The sequence below is a fragment of the Herpailurus yagouaroundi genome, unplaced genomic scaffold, assembly GCF_014898765.1.
Source record: "Herpailurus yagouaroundi ecotype Mexico unplaced genomic scaffold, PumYag 67641, whole genome shotgun sequence".
Taxonomy (NCBI): Eukaryota; Metazoa; Chordata; class Mammalia; order Carnivora; family Felidae; genus Herpailurus; species Herpailurus yagouaroundi.
The window spans coordinates 3,086,169-3,098,664 of NW_024420442.1; the positions used below are offsets into that span (position 1 = coordinate 3,086,169).

General features: G+C 50.0%; 1 protein-coding gene across 7 annotated transcripts in view; it reads right to left on the reverse strand.

The window, feature by feature from the left end:
- Positions 1 to 12,496, reverse strand: part of SEPTIN6 (septin 6) — a 66,860-nt gene that overhangs the window by 26,898 nt on the left and 27,466 nt on the right. For all 7 annotated transcript variants that reach the window (XM_040468006.1, XM_040468008.1, XM_040468010.1 and 4 more), the window contains 2 exons: positions 3,460 to 3,646; positions 912 to 1,073 (listed from right to left, as the gene is read on the reverse strand). In XM_040468006.1, coding sequence (XP_040323940.1) covers positions 912 to 1,073; positions 3,460 to 3,646 — 349 coding nt within the window. The remainder of the gene's footprint in view (positions 1 to 911; positions 1,074 to 3,459; positions 3,647 to 12,496) is intronic.

Genomic DNA, 12,496 nt, shown 5'->3' on the forward strand with positions numbered 1-12,496 from the left:
CCATAATGATTAACTTGGGGGCAGCGGCGGCAGAAAAGTTTTCTAAAAACGGCTTTTATTACCAGGCTTTCCTGAGTTTGGCTATACCCAGGCATTATGTCATCAGGAAAAACTGATGCCTCTCAACAGGGAGGAAAAAGAAAATCTGTTCCCAAAGCAGAGGCTTTCTGAAAGCCATTAGCTGTCTCCTTGAAATCACAACATTGAAGATTTCACAGCAACAGCATCAACACGTTGTAAAGAAGCACGAGGACTCCCCGCCGTCCTCTCGTTACTCATTCCTCCAGTTGGGGGCGGGGGGCGGAAATGAGAAAGGAGAGGAAAGATGGCAAGTCGGGGTGGTTTTTTTGACTCATTCACACTTAATAAAGCAAAGCATAACCCCGAAACTTAAAAAGAACATTTCTCTAGTCACCAGACAAATCGGGAGGCTATATGTCATTTTTCCTCCTGGGGGCAGAGGGCTCCGTTCTCCAAGTACGGATTATCCTGCAGTCTCGGGAGCAAGCCAACTTTTTGGCCGTGGTTGCCATGGCATTGTTTGGGTCAGAGATGAAGACCGTTTGCCTTTCTGGTGGTCCCGTGGGGGCTGGCTTAGACCAAGGCGGCATCAAAGAGGAGGATGGCCGGAGAGGTCCAAATTCCCGGCTCCAGACTCTTCCTGAAGTTGCCCTTTCCCTCCCTCGGTCTCTGGCAATTAATCTCTACATCTCTGAGGCTTTCAAGCAGCCACCACTAGGGGAGAGGAGCTGTTTTGGTTCTGGATCCTTCCTCACAAACCCCTGAGACACAGATGATCGAGAGTTGAAGACACTAAAACGGACAGGGATGTCTAATGGCTAGTTTGTAAAAATAATAATAATACAAATAAACAGCAAATGGTCAGAAAGTTGAACCCCTGTTGAACTCACGTTCATGGTTCCATTGATCTCTGCCACGGACTCGTCATCTGTCGGGAACTGGTAGATCTGAACCCCGTTGCTGACAAGTTCACTGGTGATTTTGATTTTGAACTTCGTTAGCTCACTCTTAGAAATGGCATCTGATTTGGCAATGATGGGGATGATGTTCACCTAGGGAAGGAAGGAGCAAAGTGGGATCATTGCTGGTGATCTGTGGCTGAGAGCAGCGTGACAGAGGACCTCCACCAGCTGTCAGAAGGAACAGCTCAACCCAATGGTCTGGGACTGGCCCCCTTGTAGCCAGGTTACAATAGAATAAATGACAATGGGTGCTGTTTGCTAAGTGCTGAGTACATGGATTAAGCCAACTTATCCTGACAACAACCCTCTCGTTTTACAATGAGAAATTGAGGCACAGACAGGCTAAGTAACTTGTCCAAGGCAACAGAGCAGGTAAGTAGCAGAACTGGGATCCAGATCCAAGTTTAGCCTTATTCCTAAACCCATAGTCTTTTTTTTTTTTTTTTTAATTTTTTTTTCCCCAACGTTTATTTATTTTTGGGACAGAGAGAGACAGAGCATGAACGGGGGAGGGGCAGAGAGAGAGGGAGACACAGAATCGGAAACAGGCTCCAGGCTCTGAGCCGTCAGCCCAGAGCCCGACGCGGGGCTCGAACTCACGGACCGCGAGATCGTGACCTGGCTGAAGTCGGACGCTTAACCAACTGCGCCACCCAGGCGCCCCTTAAACCCATAGTCTTAACCAGCTCAGACCCAAGCTCATGAGCTGTGTGATATCTTAATATCAATAGCAGTGCTTGGGTGATTCATTTTTTTTTAACGTTTAGTTTTGAGAGACAGAGACAGACAGAGCACGAGCAGGGGAGGGGCAGAGAGAGAGGGAGGCACAGAATCCAAAGCAGGCTCCCGGCTCTGAGCTGTCAGCACAGAGCCCGGCACCGGGCTTGAACCCATGAACCATGAGATCACGACCTGAGCCAAGGTGGGACACTTAACCGACTGAGCCACCGAGGCACCCCACTGCTTGGGTGATTCAAAGCAGAAGGATGACAGCTGAGAATCTGTGGTTGATGAGGGGGGAGGTGGCCACTCCTTGTTAACAGTGAATTGTCCCAACCTATCCAGTGCAGGCTAGCCCCAGTGACTGTGACGGTGACCCAGCCACTCGGGTGACGGCACGGAGGGGAGGCAGGGCAGAGCTCAGGTTCACACGGAGACCACAGGAGCCCTACACTTGGAAGATGAACTCTGCCTGCTCGGCACTTTGCCTTAGGAGAACCTCTGGAGATTGCCGCCAGTTTCCGGTGCTAGGTGAAAGGACTGGACCCTGCAGGCACCTTTCGTGAAGTCTATTCAGGAGGCTGGTTGGGGGGAGGTCAAAGCCAAGGCGGGACAGCAGGCAGAGCAGATCCCCCTTGTCGCTTTTCACCTGGTCCCCATAGACACACCTGCCAAAGGCTGCCTACTTAACCCAACCCAGCCACCAGGCCACCAGCGCGTGGCTCTCTGCTGCCCTGTACAGGACATGCAGGGCATGATGACATTTCCAGAGCAGGCAGTTAGTCACAGGTTGGCGAGCTCGGTGCTGCAAAAAACTGAAAAAAATTACTCCTGTTCTGATCATAGCTGAATGTCGGTTTTTAGCGCTGAGGTGCTAAAATATTGCATCTCACGTACTGGTCCCAGTGCCAGGCACATATGAAATGTCAGGGGGGAAATGTATTTTTTTTCTTTTTTTAAAGAATCCTGCATCGATTCTTTCGGAAAGGAAATAATCCTTTCACATGAAGAATTCTTGTCCAATCTGGTGTGGGACTTACATTTTCCAGTTTCTCTTAAAGCGGGACGTGCCTGACCCCCCCCCCCCCCCCCCCTCTCTCCGGAATGGAGGTCATATAACTCGGTGTCACAGATCCGAGTTCGAATCTAGATGCTGCCGGGAGCTGGCTATATGACAACAGGCAAGTCATTAGTCTCTTAGAGCCTCAGTTTTCCCTTCTGTAAATGGGGGATGATAGCGTTTGCCTACAGAGTTGTGAGAATCCAAGGAGATGTTCCATGAGGTCCCCACACGGGAGTGGCATAGGATGAGGATTTGACAAGCAACAGCGGTCATTGTTGAAATAATTACGGATCATAGAGAACAGTAACTCTCAAAGTCAAGTTTTGCACGTTTGATCCTAGGACAGGCCAGTGAATACTGGAGCAAAGGAAAAACACCTTTCCGTTGCCAAGGGCTGAGCCCCCTAGGCCCAGCCGGCCACCTTGCCTGTATCCAGCCTTGTCCTAACCAAGAGGGATCAGGGCCGAAAGACGGCTCAGGATAAACCCACGCCCAGCGCTGGCAAAACATATCGCGAAGCACACAACACGGGCACTGGGTCCATGACACCATCTTTCTGGGACACCGTCTGAGGGACAGGGAATGAAGGAGAGGGGGAGGAGGCCACAAATCCTCTCCCGGAATCTGGCATCCGCGTTGCACAAGAGACCAGTAAGCTAGATTTCCCACCTGCCCCCGCCCCTGCCCCCGCACCTTACTGTCCAGCTTCTTCATCGTCACGAGGTCCAGAGACTTCAGGGAATGACCCGTGGGGGCGATGAAGTACAAGCAGGCGTGGATTCGGGAGTCATGGTAGGCGTGCAGGACCCTGCGGATCTTCAGCTCTTCCTGCAGGTAGGCCTCGAACTGGGCGTCGATGAATTCCACGATAGGCTTGTAGCTAAAGGGGGGAGCAGGGAAATGGCCTGACGGCTGCCAAAGCTAGGATTTCGATCCAGCCCCTTTTACCTTAGTTTAGTTTTTAATATTTGTTTATTCAGGGGAGAACACGGGGGGGGGGGGGAGGAGCGGGGGAGGGGGACAGAGGATCCGAAGCGGGCTCTACGCTGCCAGGCTGACAGCGGCGCGCCCGACGCGGGGCTCGAACTCACGAACCATGAGATCATGATCTGAGCCGAAGTCGGACGCTCAACCGGCTGAGCCCCCCAGGCGCCCTGATCCAGTCCCTTTTAGAAGTTTAAAATGCCCTCGGTAATCTGACTCTGCACATCCTGCTAGGTTTCTCCATCTCCCTTCAATGGGCCTCTGATCCCGTCAGGCCGGCCACCTCCTTGGTCCGCGCAGGAGCCAAACTTAGGCCTATCCGTGTACCTTCACTCTGGAATGCCCCACTTCTTTCTTCTCGTCCCAATCCTGCACTCCCAGACCTCAGGAGCCATGGAATGTCCACCTTCTCTCCCACACAGCCTTCCCCACCTCTGCCAGAAACCCCTTCTGTGACCTCAGATCGCTTACTCTTGCTTCACGAGGATCACCGTTCCCTCAAATAGACTGCATCCCTCTGAGGGGCAGAGACCACGACGGGCACGTCTCTGTCCCCCATGGGGCCCCGATGCAGTGTGGTGCTCACTGGCATCTCTGGGGGTTGGGGGGGGTGCTGATCACGCTCCAGACTGGGTCCCCCGTCTTTGCTTCCTCCGTCTCCCCCCAGCGCCTAGTATGGGAGCTGGGTCCCAGGGGGTGGCCAGGACGGGGAATGTTGGCAGAAGGCTCTGGGCTCTGCTCAGTCTTGCTGGGTTCATGGCACTGCCTACGAGGCTCCCCCGAGGGCCAGATAGTTTTCTGGTTCTCATTTCCTTCAAGAGCGTGACTTTAAAACCTAAGCATTTGGACAAAATTTGGTAAAGACACTCCCCTCCACACCCTCCACACCCTCCACACATGTACGTACACACACACACACACACACACACACACACACACAGCTCACTGAGTCTCCACGCAGAATCCCCTTTATGACCCCAAGTCCTGCCAGGGCATCTTAAACAAGAGCCAGCCCTCTGCTCCTCCCTGTCCTGGGAAGCTCGTCTCTTTTCTCCCAGGCCACTCCTGCCGCCCCTGCAGCCTCTTTCTGCTCTAACTAGGTCAGCTTTGCTTCAGCTTTGCCTCTGCTCTTATCTCCCCGTCTCTCTGATCTGTCTCTCTGATCTCCCGGTCTGTCTGCAGTGTCCGGGGCTTCCTCCCTTCAAGCTAGAAGAGGTTTGTCATCCAGCCCCGGGGAACAGAGTTTGCAGATCCCACTGCTTGATGGAAATGTGATCAAAGGGGGTGCGGGGACCAGCCAAAGCTTCCCACCTGCAGGAGGCCCCCAACTTGAGCCTTTTTGAAAGATCCTCCAGTAGAGAAGGGAATATAGCTTTAAAAAAAAAAAGAGAATCACCAAATCCTAGATTCTGAGAGCCACATACAGAGGAGAGATCCATGCAAGGTATCTCTGGAGCTCCAGAGAACAATCTAAAAATAAGATCCTTTTTTCTTCCTTTGATCCCTCTGAGCCAAACATCATTCTGAAGGGTAACAGCATCCGAGAATCTCTTGGTTGCAGACATCCTTAGAAGGTTCTTGAAGAATTAGGAGTAAGGGGGGGGGTGCATCCCTTAGACTTATCTAATTAACTTTTGGGTGATGGGCTCATTTGTCTCCATTATATAACTCTTTTCTTTTTCTTTTTTTTTTTTTTACTTGATTTTTTTGGTTCTATGAAAGGAGTGGAAAGAGTGCATTTTGAGCTTTTTCTACCCCCCACTCCAGTCCCTGGTAATACCCTGGGCCTCTCTTTCAGCTCGTGCGTCAGGCTCTTAGGGGTCCCCGAGGCGGTGCCTGGATCAGACCAGCCAAACCAGGCAATGAACCCACAGCGTTCGGTTTAGACTAATCCTGAAGGGGTGATCTACCTTTGTCTTACTCACCTGTGTGTCCTCGGTGTCCAGCATGCTGATCTGGAATGGAGTAAGCGTTCCACCCCACTCTGCTGTGCTCACTGGTCTCCAGTCCATGATAAACAAAACCCCTTACTCCCGGAGACAGTCTCTGCACAAACGTTCCCTTCTCCTGGGTGCTACCTGACTCCCCTTCAAAGACGCGGCTTCCCTCATAAACCTTCTCAGCTGGGCAGTTCTACATCTCTCACAGCCGAGCTCTGTGGAGGGGCGGAGAGGGCACCTTTCTTCTTGCTCGTCATTCCCCGCCTCCCTACAATCTCTTCCATCTCCTCCAAAACCCATCGCCAGCATAACCCACCCCTCATCGTCACTCATGTTTTAGGGCACAGGCTTTTCATCTGGGGTCCACGGACCTCCAAGGGGCCTATGGATAGAATTCATAGGATCCACGAACTTGGGGTAGGAAAAGAACCACCTCGTTGCCACTAAGCTCTCCCGAAAGCTTAGCAATTTCTTCAGGCACAAGGGTACGTAACGAGCTACAGGAATTTGAGCAGCACGTGTGATTTCACGTGCTGGAAATCACCGATATGTTGATTTCCTATCGCAGTTGTTGCAAATATCTCAAAATAGCCTTTATACTTACACACCTTCTAAATGATGAGAGTTGTGGACCTGTGTATAGATATTCTAGGAACTAATAAAGGACGTGGATTACTAAGTCACAATTCGAAAACATTTCGGGAACTGTATTTTTAGTATAAGAGTCGTGTTTTAGGCATTTAAAACCGTTATTCTAAGAATGAGTCCCCAGGCCTCACTGGCTAGCTAAGGAGGTCAAAAGCACAAAACAATTCCTTGCCTGGACATTATTACTTACTCCTTTCAGATAGTGATGTGTTCTGTGAAGACAATAAGACAATGGCGATAAAAAGTGACCAGGAGAGGGGCGCCTGGCTGGCTCAGTCAGTTAAGCTTCAGACTTCGGCTCAGGTCATGATCTTAACAGTTTGTGGGTTCGAGCCCCGCGTCGGGCTCTGGGCTGACAGCTCGGAGCCTGGAGCCCGCTTTGGATTCTGTGTCTCCCTCTTTCTCTGCCTCTCCCCTTCTCGTGCTCTGTTTCTCTCTCTCAAAAATGAATAAACGCTAATAAATAAATAAATAAATAAACAAACAAACAAAAGTGACCAGGAAGGCTTCCCTGGCAACGTGACCTTTGAGCTGCACCAATGGAAATAAGAGAGCCATGAAGGATCTGGGAGAAGAGCATTCCAGAGAGGAATAACAAAGGTAATGGTCCAGGGGAGATTTCCAGTAGGTAGAAGGCAAGGGAGCTGGGAGCGAAAAAGAACAATGAGCTATTCACAACTGCCCAAAGGTGAAAGCAACCCAATGGCCATCAACCTGGCTGGCTGAATAAAATGTTGGATCTCCAAACAATGGGATGTTACTGAATCCCTAAGAGGAAGAACAGACTGATATGCGCTGCTGCCGTAGGGACGATTCTTGAAAACACCCTTCAAGTGAAAGAAACCAGACACAAAAGGACAAACATTGTCAATGCCACTTAGATGTGGTGCCTAGAATAAATAGTCAAAGTCACAGGGAGAGAAAACAGAATAGCAGTTGCCAGGGAATAAGAGGAGAGGGGAAAGGGAGTTATTCTGGGGGGGTAAGAATGTTTTGGAACGAGGCAGACGTGATGGCTGCACGACACTGGGGATGTATTAAATGGCACTGAATGGTTCACTTTCAAACAGTTATGATTATGAGGGACGACTGGGCGGCTCAGTCGGTCGAGCCTCTGACTTCAGCTCAGGTCAGGTCATGAACTCACAGTTTGTGAGTTCAAGCCCCGCATCGGGCTCTGCGCTGATGGCTCAGAGCCTGCTAGGGATTCTGTTTCTCCTTCTCTCTGCCCTTCCCCCATTTGTGTGCGCGCGCGCGCTCTCTCTCTCTCTCTCTCTCTCTCTCAAAATAAATAAATAAACTTAAAAAAATTGTTTTTCAGATGACCTTGGGTTTCTTAAACATAGTGTAGAAAACTAATGATTTTACCGCTCAACGAGCACTTTTCAGTGGTCGTCCTCCTTGACACTGTTGACCAGTCCCTTCTTTTTTTTTTTTAATTTTTTTTTAACGTTTATTTATTTTTGAGACAGAGCATGAACGGGGGAGGGTCAGAGAGAGAGGGAGACACAGAATCTGAAACAGGCTCCAGGCTCTGAGCCATCAGCCCAGAGCCCGACATGGGGCTCGAACTCACGGACCGCGAGATCATGACCTGAGCCGAAGTCGGACGCTCAACCGACTGAGCCACCCAGGCGCCCCGACCAGTCCCTTCTTAAAAACACTGCCCTCTAGCTTCACTGCCACCAGAATCTCCCGCCTCTATAACTCTTCTCACTCGCCTTAAACCTTGGCCCGTCTGGAAGGTTCCATCCCGCGCCATCTTTTGGTGTCTTGCTCTGCATTGCACACACATTCTCTGTGTGCCGGTCCTCCGTGCAGACGCAGCCATCCGAGCCTCCCCTGCCAGAGACTCACGAGGCCTGGTCACAGACACCGTGCTTGAGCACAACCGTCTCGGACAGCAAAACCAAGGTGGCACAAGGTCAAGTCTACTGGAACAATGCCCAAAGTGATAACAGCTAATTCAGTCTATCACCATCCCTGCAGGCACCTCTTCTTCCCTCTACCCCCGTCCCTAGTCCGCTCTGTCCTCCCTGGACTCATCCCCACCCCCCCCCCACCCCAGCTCTCGTCCTGTAAACACGCTCCCACGATGCCCTTTGAACCCTACCCCCCCCCACCACTGAGCCACGATAAACACAATTGCCTACGGCTTTGCCACTCGGGCATGAGGTCCTTGGACCGCAGGCACGGGCATCAGCTGAAGGCTTGCTGGCAATGCAGTCAGTCCCCAACCCAGACCTACAGGACCAGAATCTGCATTTTCTCAAGAGCCTCAAGGCCTTGTGTGTGACATTAAAGTGTAAGCAGTGTTGGCCTAGGTCATCTTCCTTTTCAGAGAACTTGCCTACCTCTTTGCCCTAATGGAAACCTAATTCCGCGCCCCCCCCCACCCCAGGATGCCACAACCCTGACGGCATCTGTACCTGGCGGCCGTCTCTAGCACAGCCAGCTTGTTTTCCCACAGCCTGTGTGCCTTGGGGTCAGCGGGGTGGGCATTCGTGCCGCCCCTCAGTGCCACTCCTGGACTGGGACTCCTCTCTACCTCGGTGTAAAACCCTTTCTCCTTTTGACACGCACACCACCCTCCTCTTAAAAAAGAAAAAAAAAAGTCTATTTTAAGAGAGAGAGAGAGAGCACGTGTAGGGGAGGGGCAGAGAAAGAGGGAGAGAGAGAAAATCCTAAGCAGGCTCTGAGCTGTCAGCACAGAGCCCGACGCAGGGCTCGGACCCACGAACCGTGAGACCGTGACCGGAGCTGAAACCGAGAGCCGGACGCTTAACCGACCGGCCCCCCCCCCACCCGACACCCTCTTCTGGTGTCACCTGACCCACAGTCCTTCTCCCCATTCTGGGTGACTGCAATGTGCTTGCGGACAACCCATCAACCTCTAGCCTCTTTATTCCTTGATTGTCTGAACTTCACAACTGTCACCTCCCCCTGCTCCAGCCAACTCCATGCCTTACCATTAGCCAGACCAGCTTCACCCAAGACATCCTGCCTCTAACACCCCGCTCTCTGACCACAGGCTCACATCTCTCCAACCCCCTTGCCCCTCCGATCCTCCTAAACCCGGTCTTTCACCTCATGGAGTCCTCTGGGGCCTTGACCACTGTTATCTCACAGGCTGTCAGCCCCCTGTTGGCCTCATGTCCTTCAGCCCGGGCCGAACCCCATAACTCACGACGTGAACCACTCTTTTATCAACACCTTCATCTCCGTTGCACTCAGCACGTCATAGGCTATTGTCTACCCTCGTCGTCGGCATCCTAGCTGACACGTTTGATGGATACATTTGGTCTTGAAAGGTAAACACTCAGAAGGGTTTTCTTTGTTTTAGGTTTCCCATCAATATAGATTTCATTCACTCGACAAATAGGTACCGAATACCCACTGTATGCCAGTTGGCTAACTCGTGCTAGATCCCCCACAACGATTTAGTTGCTCCGTGTTGTGGATTCTTTCTCTCACATCCTCAAAGCTTCTGCTCCTGTTCAAGCCCTCAACACCATCATCATCATCATCATCTCTCTCTCTGCCTCAAAAACATCACCCATGGGGCACCCAGCTGGCTCAGTTGGAGGAGCATGCGACTCTCGATCTCGGGGTCGTGAGTTCGAGCCCCATGTTGGGCGCAGAGAGGACTGCAAAAAATAAACTTTAAAAAACAAAAAAGAAGTCGCCCCTGACCTCTTTGCCTCCCCCTAGACAGTGCCTTATCTCTTTCTCCCAGTCCAGGAAAGCTTTTTAAACGAGCGGTCTACGCCCACTTTATCTGCTTCCCTTTTTTAAACTTCACTCTGTTCTAAATGTATTTTTAACTATGTGACCGATACATGTACTCACTCTCCTCTCCTAGGAGGTAACTACTATTTTCAGTTTGTTGATTCTCCTTGCTGATCTTTTTTTCTGTGCATTCATACGGGGCCGGGGGCGGGGGGGAGGGGGGGGATGTGTTTGCTGTCTTATTGTGAAAGGTGGATTTATACCAATGGCATCACGATCTGTGTCTCATTCTGTAACTTCTCTTTTCACTTAATGACATGTCCATGTGAGTCTACGCAGACCTACCACATTCTTTCCAACTGCCAAATACAATGCCCTGGGGCGGCGGTACCACAGCTCACTTCGTGGCTCTGTTGGTGGAAATTTAAAGTGTTTAAAAGATTTTTTTATTCCCCTATCCAGCGCTGCAGTGAATACACTTGTCATGAAGTGTGCAGTCGTTTCTCTAGGCCGTATACCTAAAAGTGGAATTGCTGGAGCATAAGGTTTTCGCATTGAAAATTTTGACAGATCTCACCATATGTGCCCTCTAAAAAAATCTGTATCAATTTACATTCCCGGCAACATAAATGAAATCAGCTGGTGTTAGCAGCCATTGCATTATCATCTTTTATTTTTTGCAAATCTGATGGATGAAACATCTATTTCATGGTTTCCTTTTGCGCTTCCCTAATCACCGTGACCTTGGGTGAGCATCATTTCATATGTTAATTGGCCATTTACGTTGCCCCTTCTGTCAATTACCTGCGTCTCATTGAATTGTAGCTCTTTTTACAATTGAGAAAGATCTTTTGTCTGTGGTATAGGTTGCAATCATCTCCTCCCCGTGTGTAGTCTGTTCTTACTTTTGTTTATAGTATCTTTCAATACAAAGGGTGGTTTTTTAATTTTAAGAAGTTTAAATCTGTCGGTCTTTTCTTATATGGTTTTTGGATTGTGTCACAGTTAGAAAAGCATTTTCTACCCCTAAAGCTATAAAAATATTCTCCTATATTTTCTCTTATATTTTTAGAATTTGTTTTTAATCCAACTGGAATCTATTTTTGTGGCCAGTGTTTGTGTGGGAGGGTCTCATTTTATTTTTTCCTAAAGGGTGGCCTATTTTCTTTTTTTTTTTTTAAAGATTATTTATTTTGAGGGGGGAGGGGGAAAGAGACCGAGCCCTAGCAGGTTCTGCACCTTCAGTAAAGAGCCCATCAAGGGGCTCGAACTCACGAACAGTGAGATCATGACCTGTGCAGAGATCAAGAGTCGGAAGCTTAACTAACTGAGCCACCCAGAAGCCCGGATGGCCTATTTTCCCAGCACAATTTCCTGAATAGTCCATCCATTCCCTGCTTACTTAGATATGCAAATTCCCATGTAAACATGAACTTGATTTTGGTCTCACTTTTCTGTTCTATTGCTTTTTTTTTTTTTTTAACGTTTACTTATTTCTGAAACAGAGAGAGACAGAGCATGAACAGGGAGGGTCAGAGAGAGGGGGAGACACAGAATCTGAAACAGGATCCTGGCTCTCAGCTGTCAGCACAGAGCCCGATGTGGGGCTCGAACTCACGGACCATGAGATCATGACCTGAGCCGAAGTCGGATGCTTAACTGACTGAGCCACCCAGGCGCCCCTGTTCTATCGTTTTGCTACTTTTTTAAAAGTTTTATTTATTTATTTTGAGAAAGAGAGAGAGAGCGCACAAGAGAGGTGCAGGGGTGGCGGAGAGAGAGAATCCCAAGCAGGGGATCCAACGCGGGCCTCCAACTCAGGAACCGCGAGACCATGACTCGAGCCGAAATCAAGAGTTGGACACTTAACCGACTGAGCCACCCAGGCGTCCCTCTAGCTATTCTGATGCCTTTATTTACTTACCTTCCATTCACTCATGGCAACTGAACTTCTACCCACAACCTCCCTGGAATTGTTATTCCTTAATGTACTAGTGATCTTCATGTTGCCAAACCCAGTGGATTATTTTTCAGTTCCATTTATTATTCCCTCCCCAGATGCTACATGGTACAACTCTCCCTCGATTCTTCTACCAATAAAAGTCATGATCATAACAATATCTTCTGTTCTTGAGTTACTGTGCCAGGCACTGTTTAAGCATTTTGCACACCAGACCGGTCAACTGTGCCTCACCACAACCCTCTAGGGTAGGCACTGGTATTATCGTCATCCCCACTTTACAGGTGAGAAAACTGAGCCCTAAAGAATGGAAGTGTCTTGGGGCGCCTGGGTGGCTCAGTCGGTTAAGCATCCGACTTCGGCTCAGGTCATGATCTCACACTCCGTGAGTTCGAGCCCCGCGTCGGGCTCTGTGCTAACAGCTCGGAGTCTGGAGCCTGCTTCGGCTTCTGTGTCTGCCCCCCCCCCC